Source organism: Pseudorasbora parva, chromosome 1 (genome assembly GCF_024679245.1).
Source record: "Pseudorasbora parva isolate DD20220531a chromosome 1, ASM2467924v1, whole genome shotgun sequence".
Classification (NCBI taxonomy): Eukaryota; Metazoa; Chordata; class Actinopteri; order Cypriniformes; family Gobionidae; genus Pseudorasbora; species Pseudorasbora parva.
Window position 1 is genome coordinate 41207550 of NC_090172.1, and position 20047 is coordinate 41227596.

The window sequence follows — 20047 nt, forward strand, 5'->3', positions numbered from 1 at the left end:
CACAGACATTTGAAGCAGTTTTACTCACCGGCTGCTTCCAAAGCAGGACCGAACCTTTATCGCTGGGACCGCTCCGTCAAAAACACACTTCTTGGAGTGTGGAGATCCACTTTGCGATGCGACTGAAGCATTTCTGCGTTCAAATCGGTTCAAATGCAGCGCTGCCTTCCCGGAATGCTGTGCTGAAGCGTTGAAGTCGCTTAATGTCAAAGTGGAGGAATGAAGTGGAGCGCGGCTCGGACTATAACCGACAAGTGTTCACGGACGACTGGATCTGCACCTGAATGTTTATGGGCGTGCATTTCCTCTCTCGCTCTAGTCACGTGCACGCGCACCCTACCGGGAGAAGAGCCCGTATGGCCCATACAAGGACCTTCCGCTCTATTAACGTCAAGCCGAACCATACTCGATAAAAAACTCTCCGAAACTTGTGAGAAACCGGAAGGAGTATTTTTAACACAGAAATACTCCATCAAAGGTCCAACATTAGTTTTTGAAACTTTGTCTATGTTTAGGATGGGAATCCAAGTCTTTAACAGTGTAAAAAGCTCAGTATGCATGAAACAGCATTTCACCCCCCCCCCCCCCCTATTTTTTTACAGTCTATGGTTCGACCTCAATCTTTAAACTCTCATCTTTAAGACACAAATAACACATTCCTTACTTTAGTTCACTAATACAGTTCATTTGAAGGAGTGAATGAAAGCGAGTGCATGAAGTTGGACAGCCGCTGTGTATGGTTTCGGACACCACTACAAATGACTGCCCCTTCAAATAATGCCCTATTTCAGGGTATAGGGGGCAATTTCGGATTCAGCCCCGGTCGTGGAGACTGATGAGAGCAGCCCATAACACCTCAATTAAGAAAGAGCAGTCTGTCAGATGCGTGCATACACCGATCTGTTTCTGACTTTGTGTGGGTGAGTTTGTGTTCACATGTATGTTTAAGTGTGTTTTAAGTAGGGCTGTCAATCGATTAAAATATAATCATGATTATATTGATTATATACATGAACGAGTTAATTCGCGATTAATTGCAATTTAATTGCACATTTTTATCAGTTCTAAATGTACCTTAAATTAATATGTTTTTAAGTTTTTAATACTCTAATCAACATGGGTAGGCCTATGGACAAATATGCATGCTTTATACAAATGTACATTTATTATTAGTGAAACCATACTCAGAGCATGGAGACTAGACATGACTAGACTATGACATCAAATGAGAGATGTCATAGTGGTTATATATGTTTTTCAAAGAACTTTTTCATGTCTCTTAAGCCTAAGCATAACAATTCTGAATAAGCAGTGACTTCTCTCATTTTAAGAATATAAATAAAGGGAGTTTTTACACTGGCAGTTTAATTCAGAACAGGGCACAGCTCGTATGAAAAATTGGTAATGTGAAAGCTGTCATGTGGACCTGTGAGTGCACCAGAATCACACCAAACCTGGAGGAGGTCCATATTCCACGAGCAGGAATATAGTGTGGCCCCTTTAAGAGCTGGAATATAGTGCGGCCCCTTTAAGAGATGGAATATAGTGCGGCCCCTTTAAGAGCTGGAATATAGTGTGGCCCCTTTAAGAGCTGGAATATAGTGTGGCCCCTTTAAGAGCTGGAATATAGTGCGGCCCCTTTAAGAGATGCGCGTTCTCTATTGAACTGCCGGTATTTTGTGTGTGTGTGCCGATTCACGCAAACAGTGTGAAGAACACGGACTCTGAAGAACAGCGTCTGAAAGCTGTGACATCCTCAAGCATGGAAAAGAAAACGTTACCCTAATAAACCATGGCTATCAATCAGATTCATATAATAAATATATGATCCAGAATCTGACCTGGAGGCTGAAAAAAATTGAACAGGAGAAGCAGCGACAGCAGGATGTCCGTCTCTGTGGTATGTACTGTATTTAGTGGCCTGTCAACATTTGTGTGGGTTTACTCGTGGTTTATGATGACATGATTTGGTTTATGGACTATTGTATGCGACTAAACCTTAGCAGTAGCAAGCAAAACGGTTTTGCATGTCAGGCTAGGGTATAGAAAAACAATGGAGTAGGGCGTTTGAATGAAGAAGCACGCTTTGTGAGAACGTCCCCTAGGTTTATGTTTGGGTGGTTTTACAATAAACAAACTGACACATATAGTGGTCAGCTAAACAAATGTATTAAACACATACCATAGATTGCATACTCCATTGATAAATTAACTAAACACGATCGAGTTGTTTACTGATGTTTACTCACGCGACGATAGCCAACAACATAGACATTTGAAGCAGTTTAACTCACCGCCTGTTTCCAAAGCAGGACCGTGAACCTTTATCGCTGGGACCGCTCCGTCAAAAACACACTTCTTTGATAACATTGTTGATTTCGTGAAGTCCTGTGACAGTAGTTACCGTAGAGATCCACTTTTGCGACACGAATGAAGCGTGATGTTGTGACGCTTCTCGTCATTGGGCGTTCACCCTTCCGGGAGAAGAGCCCCGTATGGCCCATACAAAGACATTCCGCCTTATTGACATCAAGTGGACCCATGAACGGAAAAAAACTCTCCAAAACTTGTGAGAAACAGGAAGGAGTATTTTTGACACAGAAATCAAACGTCCAGCTTAGTTTTTGAAACTTTGTCCATATTTAGGATGGGAATCTTAGTATTTAACAGTGTAAAAAGCTCAGTATGCATGAAACAGCACCCCCCTTTAATAAAATTAGTGCCGTTAAAATGAATTTGCTTTCCCTTAATTTTAATTTTGATAGCCCTAGTTTTAAGTACAATTACAACGCAAAAAATTGGTTTTGTTTGTTGATTGCCGAGTACAACCATTCTACATCATCACCTAGAACGCAAACAAAATGGCACCGCCCATGGTCCAAATATAAAATAATTTTTAAATAACGATCTTTCATGGGTTTTCTACTACATATTTCAGTAAGAGACATTATTTATGTTATATTAAGCCATACAAGTCTTAACACCAGGGGATCACTATACCTTAATAATATTTTCTGTGCTACAGGTCTAGAAGTGTTGTCCGAATCCATGCCACGGTTCGATTTGAGCCCAGCAAGATCAACATATTCAATAAAGACTGTCGGAGAGGAGGGAAAGATGTGACCTGCATGTCGGCTATTGTATGTCTGAATGTCACAGCTCGGACTCCAATCAGACCTTCACAAGAAATAGGTCAGTTTTTATATTTTTATAATATATATATATATATATATATATATATATATATATATATATATATATATATATATATATATATATATATATATATATATATATATATATATATATATATATATATATATATATATATATATATATATATATACACGCTGTATATAGTATATATATTGCATACTGTACATTTACAGTACTGCATCCAGAAAGTATTAACAGCACTTCACTTTTACCACATTTTATGTTACAGCCTTATACCCAAATTGATTAAATGCATTATTATTTTCCTCAATTCTACAAACAATACCCCATAATAGCAACATGAGAGAAGTTTGTTTAAAATCTTTGCAAATTTGTTAAAAATAATAATTGCAAAGAATTCACACGTACATAAGTATTCACAACCTGTGCTCAGTACTTTGTTGAAGCACCTTTGGCACTAATTACAGCCTCAAAACTTTTTGAGTATGCTGCTACAAGCTTGGCACACCTATTTTTGGACAGTTTCTCCCATTCTTCTTAGAGGACCTCTAAATCTCCATCATGTTAAATGGTGAGCGTCAATGCACAGCCATTTTCATATCTCTCCACGGATGTTCAATCGGGTTCAAGTCTTGGCTCTGGCTGGGCCACTCAAGGACATTCACAGAGTTGTCCTGTGCCCACTCCTTTGTTATCTTGGCTGTGTGCTTAGAGTTGTTGTCCTGTTGGAAGGTGAACCTTCTCCACAGTATGAAGTCCAGAGCACTCTGGAGCAGGTTTTCATTAAGGATGTCTCTGTAGATTGCTGAATTCATCAATCTCCCCATTTCCTGACTAGTCTCCTAGTTCATGCTGCTGAAAAACATCCCCACTGCATGATGCTGCCACCACCATGCTTCACTGTAGGGATGGTATTGGCCAGGTGATGACACTTGCCATTCAGGCCAAAGAGCTCAATCTTTGTTTCATCAGACTAGAGAATTTTGTTTCTCATGGTCTGAGAGTCCTTCAGGTGCCTTTTGGCAAACTCCAGGCGGAAGTAGCGTCAATGTGAAGTCCATGTGGTGTCTGGCCATTCCACCATACTGGCCTAATTGGTGGAGTGCTGCAGAAATGGTTGTTCTTCTGGAAGGTTTTCATCTCTCCACAGAGAAACGCTGGAGCTCTGTCAAAGTGACCATCAGGTTTTTGGTCACCTCCCTGACTAAGGCCCTTCTCCCCACGATTTCTCAGTAAGGACAGGCGGTCAGCTCTTTGAAAAATCCTGGTGGTTCTAAGCTTCTTCCATTTACAGATGATGGAGGCTACTGTGCTCACTGGGACCTTCAATATTGCAGAAATGTTTCTGTACCCTTCCCCAGATCTGTGCCTCAAAACAATCCTGTCTCGGAGGTCTAGAGACAATTCCTTGGACTTAATGGCTTAGTTTGTGATCTGACATGCACTGTTAACTGTGGGACCTTATATAGACAGGTTTGTGCCTTTCCAAATCATGTTCAATCAACTGAATTTACCACAGGTGGACTCTAATTAAGTTGAAGAAATATCTCAAAGATGATCAGTGAAACAGGAGTACCTAAACTCAATTTTGAGTGTACTGGCAAAGGCTGTCAATATTATGTACATGTGATTTTTTTCCTCTTTTTTTAAATTTATTTATTAAATAAATTTGAAAAGATTTGCAATCAAACTTTTTTCAATGTTGTCATTATGGGGTATTGTTTGTAGAATTGAGAAAAAAAATCAATTTTGGAAAAAGGCTGTATGATAAAAAATTTTTGGGAAAAATTGAAGTGCTGCGAATACTTTCTGGATGTACTGTATGTTTTTTTTTTAAATTTCTGAAGATTAATAAATAGGTAAATAAAAAGTTTAATTTCTGTGTAGATTGTTGATCTTAAATGAAATTGGATGATCATTTATCTACTTATGTAAATAATATGTTCTTTTTGCACTGAATCCATCTGTTGTAGTGTCGGATTGCAACAGTTCTTTGGTCAAAAAATGACATAACACTTAGCTTTCACCCAAACACACTCTTCACTGGAAATGAAGAACAGGAAGTTATGGAAGTGCTTTGAAAGCAGCAGTTTCCTCTCATCATGCAGCATCTGTTAGTTACAGTTTCATTAGAAGTAAACTAAACAGCTGAAAGCTTGCAGGTTCCCATACCACCAACCAGCTGCATATTTAGTGTAGTTCATTTAAGGTTTCCCTGCTAAGCATGCCACGTATTAGCCTGAAAAATAAATCAGTTGTGATGAATTGTTCAACATACAGTAATCTCTTGATCTTTCCTTTGTTGCTTTGTTGATTCATGATTTGCCTTTGGGAGGGGAAAAGAAAAACTGCTTAAGCTCTGGAAATTTTGAAGTAAAGTAGACACATTGTATGATGACTCTTGCTGAAACAACAACTGAAGTTAGTATAAAAGCCTTTTTAACATGTGTAATATTGTTTCAAGGAGCCTAAAGAATTTAAACTAATAGGGTTCATAAATGGGTCCAGATATAATAGATGTGAATGGTTTGAATATTGTGTTTTATGGGTCCTACACATGAAGTCATTGCTGTGCAAGAACACTTATGTAGAAGTGACAAAGTGTGGCAGACTACATTATTGATTTAAAATGCCTCAGAAGGTTGAAACTTTACAGACCATCTTTTCTGTCTTAAAAGCTATATTTGTGATGCTTTTATTAGGACTGAACAAAACAAAACAAATTTTAGAGGTACCAAATGAACATTACCTTTACATTTTAAAGGCAATTTTTGTACCGAATGAACTTTAGAGGTTGTTTGCTAATCTTCATTGAAAGATATCTATCGAACAGAATCTTTAGAGTCATGGTAGCAAACACCCATTTAGCCTGCATGAACAGGAACTTAGAGTACCTCAAGGAAGCCATTTATTGGTATATCCTTTTGGTATTAAAATAGACAGCATTGCAAAATACATTGTTCCTGATGTTCACTGTAGCTTATATGTAGAGTATATCTACATTTTTTACAGAAGCAAGTACATGAATATTATGGAGCAAAAAATCCAAATGAAGATAACAAGAAAAATAATTTTGGTCGACGCAGAATGGCTTCATGAATGGTCTGTATGCATTTGTGTCAGCTTCGTTCTTTGCACAGTGAACTGGAGCTGTATGGATTTCCCATTAAAGTTGTAAAACAAACCAGGTTTCTTGGGTTTCACCTTTGACAGCAAAATGTCTCTTATTCATCACATTAAACCACTTAAAATCAAATATTTCAGTCATAAGTCATTATTGTCTTAAGGTTTGAAGTTGTTTCAAACCAAAAGCAGACAGTTAATTTTTATGAATTTGTACAGAAATTTGCTCAAAGCTGGACAATGGAAATATAATTTATGGATCAGCCAGGAAATCATAAATATGACTTTTGGATACTGTACACAAATATTGTGTATGGTTGGCCCTAGAAGCCTACAGAACCAGTCCAAAGTTTATATGTGGAAGCCATTGAACCTTCCTTGGAAATCAGATGATTAAAATTGTCTCTACAATTATGCAATCAAACTCTTCATTTGGTATATGCATCAAAATGGTTTATGCATCATTCCATAGAAACTAAAAAGTGGGTTTAAACATTTTGGAAGAGACACATTTTTGCAGAATTCATCCATGGAATCTCGAAAAGCCGCAAATATATCTGGATTTAGTGATAAATCAAAAACCCACCCAAATAATTATCATCAGTATATTTTGAACATACTGAAAATAAATTAAATCAAATCTGGAAGTCAAGTGGCATGGCTTTTGCAACACATCAACTATGCCTGAGTATACGCATGCATCCCTGACCAAAGCTCAATTTTCACTGCAGAGGCAAATGTTCAGTTATTGGCATTGAAGTTCATTGAGATTTTTTTTTTCACAAAGGGATTTTTTTTTTAAAATAATGGATTCAAAATCATGTCTTGAAGCTTAGGAATCTATAAACACGGATCACCCAACAAATGTGAAGAGTTGAATCAAATTTTCATCTCTTGAATCAAATAATTTAAATATTGTTTTCTACTGGGTACCTGCATGCCACTTAGTAATCTCTGGTCATGAGCAGGCAGACAGTGCTACAAAAAAAGAATTGTCTACAGAACCAGTAAATGCTCTATACCTTTCACAGATCTGAAACCAACATTAAATACATGCACCAACAAAGAATTGCCAATTTGAATGGGATCAGTGCTTAAACAACAAATTACATTATATATATTCCATTTTAATAATTGCTGGGATCAGTCAAGTCATTTACACACAATGCCAGATAGGACACTTTAGTTTTATTTTTGAATAAGTAAACCTGGCTCTTGCCATGAACATAGACATAGAAGCCGGAATGGTGTTAAAGGAAAACTGCCTCAGTCCCTCAGGAAAGGTTTAATTTGTGTTTGACACATGCAGTTTGACTTAAGGCCACGGTAACCGTCATAGGTTGTTTTGAAAGTCATGTACTGGAAGGTCAGGTTCCTGTGTAATGTGTGGGACAACAGAGCAGCACGACCTTTATGACCCCAGAGCATCTTCATCAAAAACAGGGTATCCGCGGGGTCTTGAAAAGTATTAAAAGGTGATAAATCAATTTTGGGAAAATTAAGACCTTTATAAAGTATTAAAAAGTCTTATCACGGCTTTATAAAGTCTTAAATTTTGAAAGTATTTTGTTCAAGCTTTGTCAAAAGAGTTTGACTCCACAAATTATTTATGAATATATTTATTTTCATCCCCATAAGTATTAAAAAACAATGGGGCGCTCAGTCTGAGATCGGCTCGGAGCGCGCGCGCCAGGGATGGAAATTAGCACCGGCCAAATGCGGCTGATTTTGAGTTGTGGAAGGGAAACTCGCTTTACCTACCGAGCTGTTTCACCTCTTTGTAAACTTTGTTCAATGCATGCGAGTGCTGCAGTATGTTCGCATATAACCAGTCGTTTTCACCGTCATCACTCGCGTGAAGACGCGCTGTGAGACTTGCGTGAGAAGTTTGCTTTGAAGTCTTGCGCTTAAACGGACAAACTCACACAAGAAGTATGTCAAGATGTCCATCTTGATGAGTATCCAAGCAGACATAGTCATAGTCTGATATGCCTTAAGTGAACTGTATTGGATGCACAGTCGAGAAAGACGAGCATATCCCTGCATCAGGTCTTAAAGGTGCAGTAGCCTTTACTGCTGCCTGAGTGATGTCCTTATATTTAGTTTGACATTAAGCAATGCTCTTGATTGAATAGCTTTTGTTAGTTTAATAAGGACTTATCTTTTATTTAAACAGTTAAATATGCAGTTATTTTACATTTGATTACTTTATTAAATTTCTGTACCTTTCTGCAGGCCAGTAGGCCTGTACATTATTATTTAATGAACACATGAGTGAGGTCGAGTTAAACATTTTAGTTTGAATTTTATTTTTCGGTTTTCGGCTTTTGTTTCTTCTTTTTTGGTTTCGGCCAAGAATTTTGATTTTTTTGTGCATCCCTAATGACAATGTTCTGCTCATATGTTGTCAACATGCTTCAAAGATGCCAGAACGAATAGTTTCATTGTTGGGACTAAAAACCATAAAACTGGAAGCCATCGTAGAGCTTGTACTATTAATTTTCACATGCAGTTACACATTGTCAGTTAAAAACAAAAAAGTGGCTGGTAAAAACAGAGTGGTAGACTTTGAAAAAAGTTAATTTCCATCCCTGGCGAGCGCTGTCTACGGGTGTCATGTATTTTGCAAAATGCGCAGTTGGGTAATGTGTTGCCCTCCATACGTTGCGAAACAGATATGCAATATAAATGATTCAAAATTGGCCTACGATAGAGACTTTAATTCTACATTCGACTACAAATGTTTATTAAAGGTTTGTTGTCGATTACAACTTGAAGTGCGAGGAGGTCTTAATATTTTGAGACGGTCTTTAAAAAGTCTTAAAAAGGTATTGAAATTAACTTCAGGATTCCTCCATATACCCTGAAAAATGCCATGGGTGTGAAACCAATGTAATGGTCTCAAAGACTAAGACATGTCATCGCTCTTTGATCATCTGGGAAATCAGACTTTTTGGGACATTATAAAAGGAGACTTTTTTGTTTGTCTAATTCACCTCACATGTGCCGAGGAGCTTTATAAATATGTTAAGCCTTTAATGTGTCATTTATTGTGTATACATTTTTTACACTTGTGAGATTTTAGAAAATAGGATAACTTTAGGTTTATAGAGTGTATTTTAAAGTATCTTTCAGCTTAAAACCTCTTTTTGAACCTTGTCAGATAGCCGGACATCCTCATGTCATGCGGGTCTCTTAAAGGGGGTTTTCCTTAAGATTTAGATTTTATGTCTTTTAAGGCCTTAGAACTCCAAAATCGTTCTCAGATCTCTGGAGTATCATCAATTTTACCCTTAGAGTGTCTTAAATCTGCCATTCAAATGTTTGGGGTCAGTAAGAATTTAATACTTTTTTATACTCAGAAGGGACACATTAAATTGATCAAAAGAGACAGTCAAGACATTTATAATATGATGTATAAAGTTTTAAAATAAATGTGGTTCTTTTGAAATGTATTCACCAAAGAATCCTGAAAAAAAAAAAATCACAAATAATACTAAGCAGCACTACACCTTTCAACATTGATGATAATAATACATGTTTCTTTAGCACCATATATGCACATTAGAACTATCTCTGAAGGATCAGGTAAACCTACTCTTTAAAATATATAAAAATATTTTTATATATTTTAGTTCCAAAAAATAAGGATTTGGTGTGCATTCTTTTTTTCTTTCACTTTTAAATGGTATGTTATCTAAATGAGTGTTATCTAGCATTATTTGCAAATAATGTGTAAAGTGATAAGTAAATATTTCAATTCAATTCAAGTAAATATGTATGTTCACTGTATTCCTTCCATTTCTCTTAGCCCTTAGCTATAGTGCTTTCTTTGAGGAGAAGCGCTTTAACCCTCGAGCCGTGTTTGATGATCCAGATCGCCAGCAGCCTCAGAATCTTACACTGCTTCCTGGAGAGGAGACCTGTGAACACATCTACTTCCACGTCATGGTTAGCTTTCACCTCTACTCTCACAGTATCATAAGTGTACATTTGCATAATGATAACATAATAAATCTGCAATAACTGCTAAGTCTTTGTCGCTTCTGTTAATTATGTACTTTCATGTCTGTTCATTCAGATTTTCCATTGCAATAACAGCATTCCTATTTAATTAAGTTCACTTTCTAACACTACAGCAGCAGATTATATTCTTCCAGGTTACTCTTTTATAGCCATTTATTTAGATAGAGATTTATGATATTGGAATGTTGACACAGGAGACTACAGACTACGCCAGGCCCATTATATTCACTGTAGAGACTGAGCTATTGGACCTGGATGAAGGCCCAGCTCTGGATGATGGCTGGGCAACTACTGTGAAAACACAGGTGAGTGTCTGAAGGTCAAAGAAAACTTCATTGTCACACTATATATAGCTTTTGTTTACAACATTAACACACAGTATGAAACTCTTTGCATGTATAATAATACATATAAATGCATTGTTGTTGTTTTTCTTCCTGGTTTTCTCCAGCTTCCCTTCTGGAACGGCTGTGATGAAGACGACCATTGTGTTCCAGACTTGGTGTTACAATCTCAGACTGATCTAATACATCGCAAGTAAGAGAAGGCAAACACACACATGCTAACACACTTATTCACATGCTCATACGCAATCTGATTCTCTACAGGCAGTTCTGTGCCCAGGCATTTCGAGCAGGCAGCCTGTTATGTCGGAGTCAAACAGCAGCAGAACCTTCTGAACGCATTGTGGAAGGATCCAGGAGGAGAATGGTAGTGGATGTACGTCTAGAAAACAGAGGGGAGAACGCATATGGAGCCCAGCTTAACATCACTTACACACCAAATCTACGCTTTTCCAGCCTGTTGGTGAAGGTACATGACAAGGATTGATTGATTTGTTCCATTGTCCTTTCATAATCTTGATTGACACAAATGACCTTTTAGAAATGTATCTGCAATAGTAATTGAATCTGTAAGTTAAATCAGGTTGACCTCTCTGTCTTTATTTATAGGATAACTCTGATATACATATAGACTGCCGCAGTGAGAACAAGCGAAAATATGAGAAATCTTGCAATATCAGTGCACCTTTTATGAGAGCAAAGTCACAGGTGAGTTGTCATTGCCACATTTATACAGTTAGACACTTACATTGAACCACATCAGAAACCTCTAGCCCTAAAACTATTACCAACAACTATGTATGAACTCTTAAATCAATACTGACAAATTAATAAATCACTTTTTGTGCTAAGCTAGCTCCCTAATGAGGTTACTGTAACTACACAACAGTTCAGAAGTTTGGGGTTTGTTGTGTGATGTTTAGTGCAACTAATATTGTAATACTTTTAGCATACTTTAAGCATAGTGCTCTCCAGCCATGTACACGGCTAACAATTAGCCAATGACTGCTTATTATCATAAATGCGAAAATATATCATGTATAATTCTTATGTGAGAATTTTTTATGGCCATGTTCAACAACATTAGACATTTAGAGGTTATGCCAGGGTTAGCTCTAGCCATCAGTGCTCCAAAAAACCTTGCTTACAGTCTTAAAAAATAAAAGTTCTTAAATGGTTCTTTGGTAGGATATCCAAAGAACCTTTCCATTGCACAAAAGGTTCTTTGTAGTGCAAAAAAGGTTCTTTAGACAATAAAATAAAAAGTTTTTTAAAGATCCTTTGACAAAATGGTTCCTTTGGGGAACCAAAAATGGTTCTTCTTGTGGCATCACTGTGAAAACCCATTTTTGGATCTTCCTGGCACCTTTATTTATAAGGGTTTACGCGGACATATTGGACCACACAGCCAAAAACCCTATAGACTTCTTCACATTAACCATCTGTAGAACTGTCAGAATCTGTCACAGACATACCAAATCTTTATGTCTGGAATGTTCCATGGGGCATATACAAACTCACAAGGTCACCAGCACCCTGAAGTCACAGAATGATTCACTTAGTGTCCTTTTTTGCTTAAGATTTTGTTCGGGCCTCTCTAGAAAAAAAAATCATGAGGCAGGAATGTAATGAAAGAATACTGCAATACGGTTACTACTTCCGTACAGAGCAAAGCCCATCAATCACATGGCTTGGACCACAGAAGTCTGTCCTGTGCTAGGGCACTGCTTTGATAGGAAACGGGTCAACAGCTTCTCACAGAGTCCTGATTCATTTTCTTGAGGTTTGGGGGTCATTGGAGCTACACTTGTGGCTACAGAGAGAGATTTTATGGGCCCACATGGGAGCCTGGTTCAGCTCAGAACAGTTTGAGATGGGGCAGAAGTGGAATAAAAGGAGTAGAACTCAGGAGGAGAGAACGTAAAAAAAGATTTTCCATGCTGATTTGTGCCACTACTCACCGAGAGGGAATGAAGAGTTTGCCCACGTAGTTATAGCGGTGTCCAAGTGCTTCTATTTCTCTGAGCAAGAATAAAACTAAATGCCAATTTATTTCCTTTAAAGGGATCAGTCACATAAAAATAAACATTGTCATAATTCATCCTGTCATAATTTACTCACCCTCATGTGTTCCAAACCTATATGACTTTTTTTCTTCTGTAGAACACAAAAGAAGATATTTAGAAAAATGTTCCTGTGTTTTTGTTTTTCCATATCATGAAAGTCGGTGTGGTCCACTGTTGTTTTAGACCCCACTGATTTTTATTTTATCGACAAGTCAAATATTGCATTTTTTCACAGAAGATTTTTCACATTTCAAGATGTTTCACATGCAGTTTTGGAGCAACAAAGAGGTGGATGTTGTTACACATACAGTATATTATCAGAAAAAAAAGTATTTATTCTTTTAACTGTATAGAGACTTAGATCCCATCATAACTGTTGGCTAGATCAGATGCATCATGAACTAGAGCAGATTTTCTTTGGGAGAGCCTGTATATCTGTGTTTTGTCACTTTTAAGTGATGTATATACAGGATATGGAAGTTAATACTTCATGTGGTGGTTAAAGAACAACCAGCTGCAGTGGATAAAGTGCCTTTTCCCACAAAAATGATGTTATTGGTCTGTAGAATAAGGCTAGGGGTAGGCTAACAGGGTCTTGGCATGTTTGTATCATTCTCCTATAGCCAGAAAGGCTGTTTGCCCTGGAAAATATTGATTCATCTTTAGTTTTCTTCATTTTCAAGTTTTTGGATGTGATCTGGTGTTAAATCTGAATTTTGGAGTAAATGGAACTCAGAATCTAGGGATGGCTAAATTAATGTAAATGTAGTTAGATGAATCAAAGATAAACTACACTGTAGCATGCAGGAAATTATATAAAGTGACTAACTTTCAAAAAAAAATCTTAATCAAAACACCATTATGGAATGTCCTGGAGCTTGTGTTTTCAACCATGATTGTGTGTCAATATGTGTGAAGAAGTGTATGTTCTTGTGTATTACTGTTCATTGTCATCAGGTTTCCGACGGAAAGCTACCAACAGTAGACAGTCACTTGTGCTAATATCATGTGTCTGTTGTGATTTAATATTACTCTGACTCTTTCTCTACAGGTAACATTTCGTTTGGAATTTGAATTCAGTCACTCTGTGTTGTTGGATCATGTACGGCTCATTCTGGAGGTTAACAGGTAGGACACAGCTAACAGTCAGCCCGTCTAACATCTATCTCAGTTTTTGTTTTAAAAATGTTGTTGTTTAAAAATCAAATCACTTTTATCCTGTGGACCACAAAAGAAAGAAAGAAAGAAAGAAAGAAAGAAAGAAAGAAAGAAAGAAAGAAAGAAAGAAAGAAAGAAAGAAAGAAAGAAAGAAAGAAAGAAAGAAAGAAAGAAAGAAAGAAAGAGAAAGAAAGAAAGAAAGAAAGAAAAAGAAAATATGCATGGATCACTGGATTACTAAATGGCCACAATCAGATTGAAATCAGCTAGATGTGGCTGCAGTTAAAGTATCTAGAGCATTGCTGATGGTTTAAAATTGTTATGAAACTCTGAGCATAAAGAATTCTGGACAACAATAATGCCTGAGCTGGAAGTTCATCTTTTCATATGCACGGCCAAGCGTCACTGCACAGTGGATTGCAGGGTGAGTGTCTCTGCCTGGGAGGTTTCTCATGCCTCCCTTCTCATGTTCTTGTGTTTTTACAGTGAGGGTGAGGAAGTTGTCCTACGCGATAACATCAATGACATTTTCTACACTCTGAAATATGAGGCTGATCTGCTCTTCACAAGGTGAGATAGATGTGTTTGTTTAAACATTCTAATAAATATGCGTGGTTATGGAAATTAGTTTACAAATTATATTTTTATTCTCGCAGGGATTTTTACCCAACTCGATATGAGCTTAAACCTGACCTCTCTCTAGAAGAACCGAGTGATTTCAACCCTCCATTCAACTTTACCTTTCAGGTGAGGTATCTTTTACTAAAGAAAGCAGGACCCCAAATACTGATGTTTCAAAAAAACAAAAAAAAACAAGTTTCTTTTATGCATCACAGATCCAGAACCTTGGTTATTTTCCAGTCCAAGATTTGCAAATGTACATTGCAATCCCTGAGGTCACGAAAAATGGCAATCAACTCCTGCAGATCAGAGATTTCCATATTGATCAGGTAAAGAGAACACAACTATAGTTTTACTCCAAATATTAATACATCATATTTTTTTATTAGATTTAAAAAAAAAAAAGGTTTGCCCTTTCACTTTTTTTTGCCCTTTTTTAAAAGTGGATAAGTCAAAGCCACTTACTAAAAGTCATAGCCAGTCTGTAGATTTGAGTTGACAGATTTCACAGAAAATCACATCATGTATAATGGGCTGACAATTTCAATCCAGATTAAATTCATCTACAAAAATATTGTTATTGTGTTATTAATCCTTAGTCGTTTAATGTATGATGACTCTGTTTGTCCTCTGTAAGCATTTACAAAGTTGGCAAGTGTATGATACCTTGTTTTATAAAATCTGTTCAAATTTTAAAAAGTCACACAGTGTATTCAAGCCTTAAGTCTTTTAAGTATTAAAGTTCCCCTATTATGCTTTTTCAAATATTGCATTTAATGCAGTGTATAATATAGCTGTTTGTAAATGTAAAAGGTCTGCAAAATTTTAAAGATCAAAGTGCACAACAAAGTTATTGTCTTCTAAAAGCAAGAATCAGTTCTGAAATACTGAAATGAGTCATCAGCAATTATAGTCTTACTTCCTGTTAAATAACAGTACCAATGTAACACGTGCATATTGCCAGCCTATGGTTTTCATTGGCTGCCGAGGAACAATGTCAACTTTACCCGCTCTCAAAAACTGTTGTTGTAGCTGAGGCCCGGAAAAATTTGGTTCGTATTTTCAACATGTCGAGAAAATGCTGTTTTTAGAGCTGCAAATTAATTTTGACGCTCCTCAATGAGAATGAGGATGAGATCGGGAATTGATATAGAAAAACCAATGCTATCATTTGCATCACTGTATATAAAGTTCTGAGGAAGCTTTCTTAGCTGAAATTCTGATATGATAATAGGCAGTTTGTTTCTAATGTGCTTTAAGTGGTAGACTGTTCACGACTGCACCGTCTGACCAATCAGAGCCGAGTAGGTTAGCGTAAAGGTGGAGTTTAGAGAGACTGAATCTTTGAACAAACCATTTTCAGACTGTTTGAGAAATTAGGTGTTGTGTACATGATGTGCATGTGTACACAAAATGTGGATGCATGCAGGCCTATTGCAGGATACCTTTACAATAGCATAACTGGGGAACTTTAAGTCTTTTATCCAAAGTGATCAACATATCATTCAAGGTAGATTTTTTTTTTTAGTTCATGCATTCCCTGGGAATCAAACCCCATGGTCTACTGTTTGAGCTACAGGAATGATATTAATATTATAAGTATTTTTTCATCAGGTAGGTGGAAGTCAATGTATTCCCCCTCAGCATGTGGCGCACAGTCGGGCCTCTCCAGAGGACCTCTCACGAACATCACGACTGGTAAGACCCTTTCTGCACAGGCTTATAATATCTGCATGTTATCAAAGACAAAGTTTGTGCCACATTTCAGACTAGCACTTTAGAACTTTATAAAAGTCTGCTTTATGCCATTTTATAGTTTGCCTGATTTAAAAGGTTTCATATATGAGATGTGCTGATTTAATGCCACAGCAGTAAAGCACTTCTCTGCAAAATAGTTGGTTTATACTCTCTGAATAAATCCACTTGAGTTTAATAAAGTGTGCCATAAATAAAGCTTATTATTGGTAAATGTGGTTCATCAGTTCAATCAGTTCTAAAAATGTTATGTTTTTGAAGATTCTCATATGTCTGAGGTGGGGAGTTTCGTAATGCAACTCTAACGCATGTCAGATTTCCACCACAAGCAGCTGGGTTTCATCAGTAAGATTGTCTGTTTGTGAGAGAAATGTTTCTTGTTCCTTTGCACAGAACTACTCCAACACGCTGGCAGTGCCAGTGCAGTGTACCATCAACCTGCCTTCCTACAGTGATGTCAGCGTGAAACTCGGCGGATCCCTTCGTACTGATGCACTGCATGCGGTGAGTGAGAAGATGAAGAAGTAAAATATGGGAAAAAAGGGAACTTGACATCAAGGCATAGTGTTTGCACACACCATGAAGGCTTTGGCCAAGAGGAGGATCTCCCAAAACCAATGCAAACCTATAACTAGAGCAGTAATTAGAGAAATGATACATATAGGCATACTGTAACTAAATCTGGCTTTGTTTACATTTTATATAACTTTTATGTTCAAATGTTTATAAAAATGTTTGTTTTAGATTACAAAACAATGGTAAAAATCTCCTTGAAATCAGTTTGTTTGGAAATATTGCTAGCATCAATTGTTTGTAGATTCCAGTTGATTTTATATTTTGTAAAGAAATCTAGACATTGTGTGATAAATCTGTCTTAAATGTCCAAATACACTGACTCTTTCTACCACCACTCTAGCATCACACTTCTTGTGTTGGGTCCTCTCTCACTTTCTTACGTCCACTGGACCAAGTATATGTCAGAGACACTAAAAACTGTTTTTCTTGTCATGGCAGCTGAAGTTCAAAACCCTTGAGCTGGTGACGACAGCCTCAGTGGAGCTGAACCCTTCCAGCCCCATGTTTCTGCCTGAAGAGAAGCCGGTCAGACACGTGAGTCATCCTCTGTACACATCAGCATTTACAGAAATCCACATTAAAGAAAGATTGCTGGACAACATGTTTAGAATAGGTAAATATACTGTAAATCCATGACTGAATACGTGAAGATGTGGTTGGTTTGAGAAGTTGCTTTTGTCTTTTCAATCCAAGGCAATTTAGAGAGAGAAAAACACTGACAAATTATTTATTTTCATTCATCTGTCAGAAAGAGTTAAGAACAATTGTACACAGACATGAAACATAAAGGCATTCATGCTAACATTACTGCAATTTTGACTTATTTGGTTCTCTCATGCCAGAACCTTCCCTTTACACAATAGTGTGTCCTTTAGTGAGCTACTGTGTGAGTTGTTTCACCACAGTAAAAGAACCTGGAGCCAAGGGGACCGAAAGGACCAGCAGCACACTTGAGTTCTGTTCTTTTCTGTTTTGCTGTGTGGTGCTGCCCTCTATAGGCAGGAAAGAAAATAGACATAACTACTAAGATCAGCAAATCTGATCTCCGCTCCAGCAGATGAAAGTTATAATAAAGCATGGCATGTGTCAGTGACAATATATACAGAGCTAACCAGCAGCCTAATCATAAGTTCCTATGTCATAATTGCACGGTGAGGCATATCTGATAAAGCAGTATAGTGTTTATATTTTTCTTTTGTATGTATGTTTTCAGATTATCCTAGAGATAAGGAAAGAGGAGGATTACCGTGTTCCTTTTTGGATTATCATAGGAAGCACACTTGGAGGCCTGTTACTCCTCTCTCTTCTCATCCTGGCGCTTTGGAAGGTAATATGTCCTGTACATTTATAAGCACACACAGACTGAAAGATAGATAGACAGACAGACAGACAGCTAGACAGATAGATAGATAGATAGATAGATAGATAGATAGATAGATAGATAGATAGATAGATAGATAGATAGATAGATAGATAGACAGACAGACAGACAGACAGACAGACAGACAGACAGACAGCGAGTGGATAGATTATTTGATTAGTGAATCTTAAATATATTTCTTATTTTATGTTTCTTTGTTGTATTTTTTCACTCAACTAGTTGGGGTTTTTCCAAAGGCAGAAAAGGCGTGAGGAGGCTCAGAATGAGGCTAATGGCAAGATGGTGGAAGAGCGATAACGCAGGCTGCTCAAGAGGGTTCAGACAGGCCTACATCTCAGGGACCAACCAACAGCAACATTAGACGTCTCTGAAACAGACAGAAAGGGAGAAAGAGAGAAAAACAGAACTTGAGGCAATGAATAAAGGAGAGGGATATGCTCTGCGCACTGGACGACCTGTTGTTCAAACCATAAAAAAACACTGCAATGACCCTCATCATGCCTGCACTGCTTACTGAGCCGACCCCATAGGTGGGTCTCCATCTGTCTTCTCACTCCAGATCAAAACCCTCAGATGACACGATGCTCACAACCTCTTAAAGGATGTTCTTCTGTGAGACAGATTCAAAAGAGAGACTTTTGGAAGATGTATTCAAGTGAAAAGCTTGACTTTTGATGTATTCAAAGGAAAGAAGTTTGTCACAAAGAAGTATTTGGAATCACAGTCAATACCTTTGATCCTTGGCCAAATCCAGTGTCTGACAAGAGAATATACAAGAGAAACCTCAAAGTGCTGTAACTCCATAAAACAGCCATGTTTTCTGGTGCTTCTTCTTTATTTCTTGAAAAAAGGGACATCTTGGAGGAAAAAAGTGCAAAAGTTGGTTCACTTTATTGTAATGGCCATTGTTATTATATGTAATATAATATTAGGCACTGGAGTTTAGAGCTCTGTTTTTTTTAAGTGGTCGTAATTTATTGAATAGAAAATGAAATGTGTACTTTTTTACATTTTATGAACTATCCTCCTCTAATACCCTAAATAATTATACAAAAACATTTTTTTCTCTATATGCTCATTGTTCAATCTCAAATAACAATAGAGGTGGACATTTAATATTTGATTTTTTTTTAAAACATTGATGCACTTTTTATATTGTAGTGATACAAACTTGAATTTTGTAAATATGCAGTTTATCTTTGTAAAACAAATTTCAAATGTGTGCTTTCATAATGATTGTGGCATTATCTTTAGCAAGACATCAGCCCTAGTTTAGCTTCCATGATATGCTTCACACCTCAACAAGTAGCCTTTGTAAAAGGGTATGCTTCCTATACAGTATGTCAACCAGACTTATGATTTATTCATTTCAAATATTAAGAATATTGATCAAATTTTCCCTAACGTTAAAAGTTGTTGAGTGTTTACAGTGCTATGAAACATCCTTATCATTTGCAGATGTAGTCAGGGATCCCTATTCTTCAATGCTTTATTATATTTAAATATAAATAGATATGTCCATGATATTAAAAATAAATATCGAAATAAAGAATTTGGAAAAAGGATGTGTTGAAATCCAGTGGATTTATTTCAAAATGTGTTTCTATTTGAAAAAAACAACACATAAACATTGTGAGTGTCAAAGTATACAGTAATGGATATGGATTTATAAAGGAGCAGTGAAATGCTTGTTAAATTAATTTATTTTTCATTAGTTACACACATTTAAAAACACATTCCTAATATATCAAACAAACTTCACCTATTTATAGATTACAGAATGATATAATATTTTGTAAAGAAATACATTTTGTGCATGT

General features: G+C 36.9%; 1 protein-coding gene across 3 annotated transcripts in view; it reads left to right on the top strand.

Moving 5' to 3' along the window:
- itga11a (integrin, alpha 11a) overlaps window positions 1-19738 on the top strand; it is a 63614-nt gene extending 43876 nt beyond the window's left edge. For 2 of the 3 annotated variants that reach the window (XM_067440677.1, XM_067440691.1), the window contains 15 exons: window positions 3026-3192; window positions 10112-10251; window positions 10521-10631; window positions 10778-10863; window positions 10935-11139; window positions 11280-11378; window positions 13788-13864; window positions 14381-14464; window positions 14551-14641; window positions 14731-14844; window positions 16130-16213; window positions 16664-16774; window positions 17285-17380; window positions 18060-18173; window positions 18447-19738. In XM_067440677.1, the coding sequence (XP_067296778.1) occupies window positions 3026-3192; window positions 10112-10251; window positions 10521-10631; window positions 10778-10863; window positions 10935-11139; window positions 11280-11378; window positions 13788-13864; window positions 14381-14464; window positions 14551-14641; window positions 14731-14844; window positions 16130-16213; window positions 16664-16774; window positions 17285-17380; window positions 18060-18173; window positions 18447-18524 (1657 nt within the window). In that variant the 3' untranslated portion in view covers window positions 18525-19738. The remainder of the gene's footprint in view (window positions 1-3025; window positions 3193-10111; window positions 10252-10520; window positions 10632-10777; window positions 10864-10934; window positions 11140-11279; window positions 11379-13787; window positions 13865-14380; window positions 14465-14550; window positions 14642-14730; window positions 14845-16129; window positions 16214-16663; window positions 16775-17284; window positions 17381-18059; window positions 18174-18446) is intronic. The other variant, XM_067440684.1, reaches the window with a different exon arrangement.
- The last annotated feature ends 309 nt before the right edge of the window (window positions 19739-20047 follow it).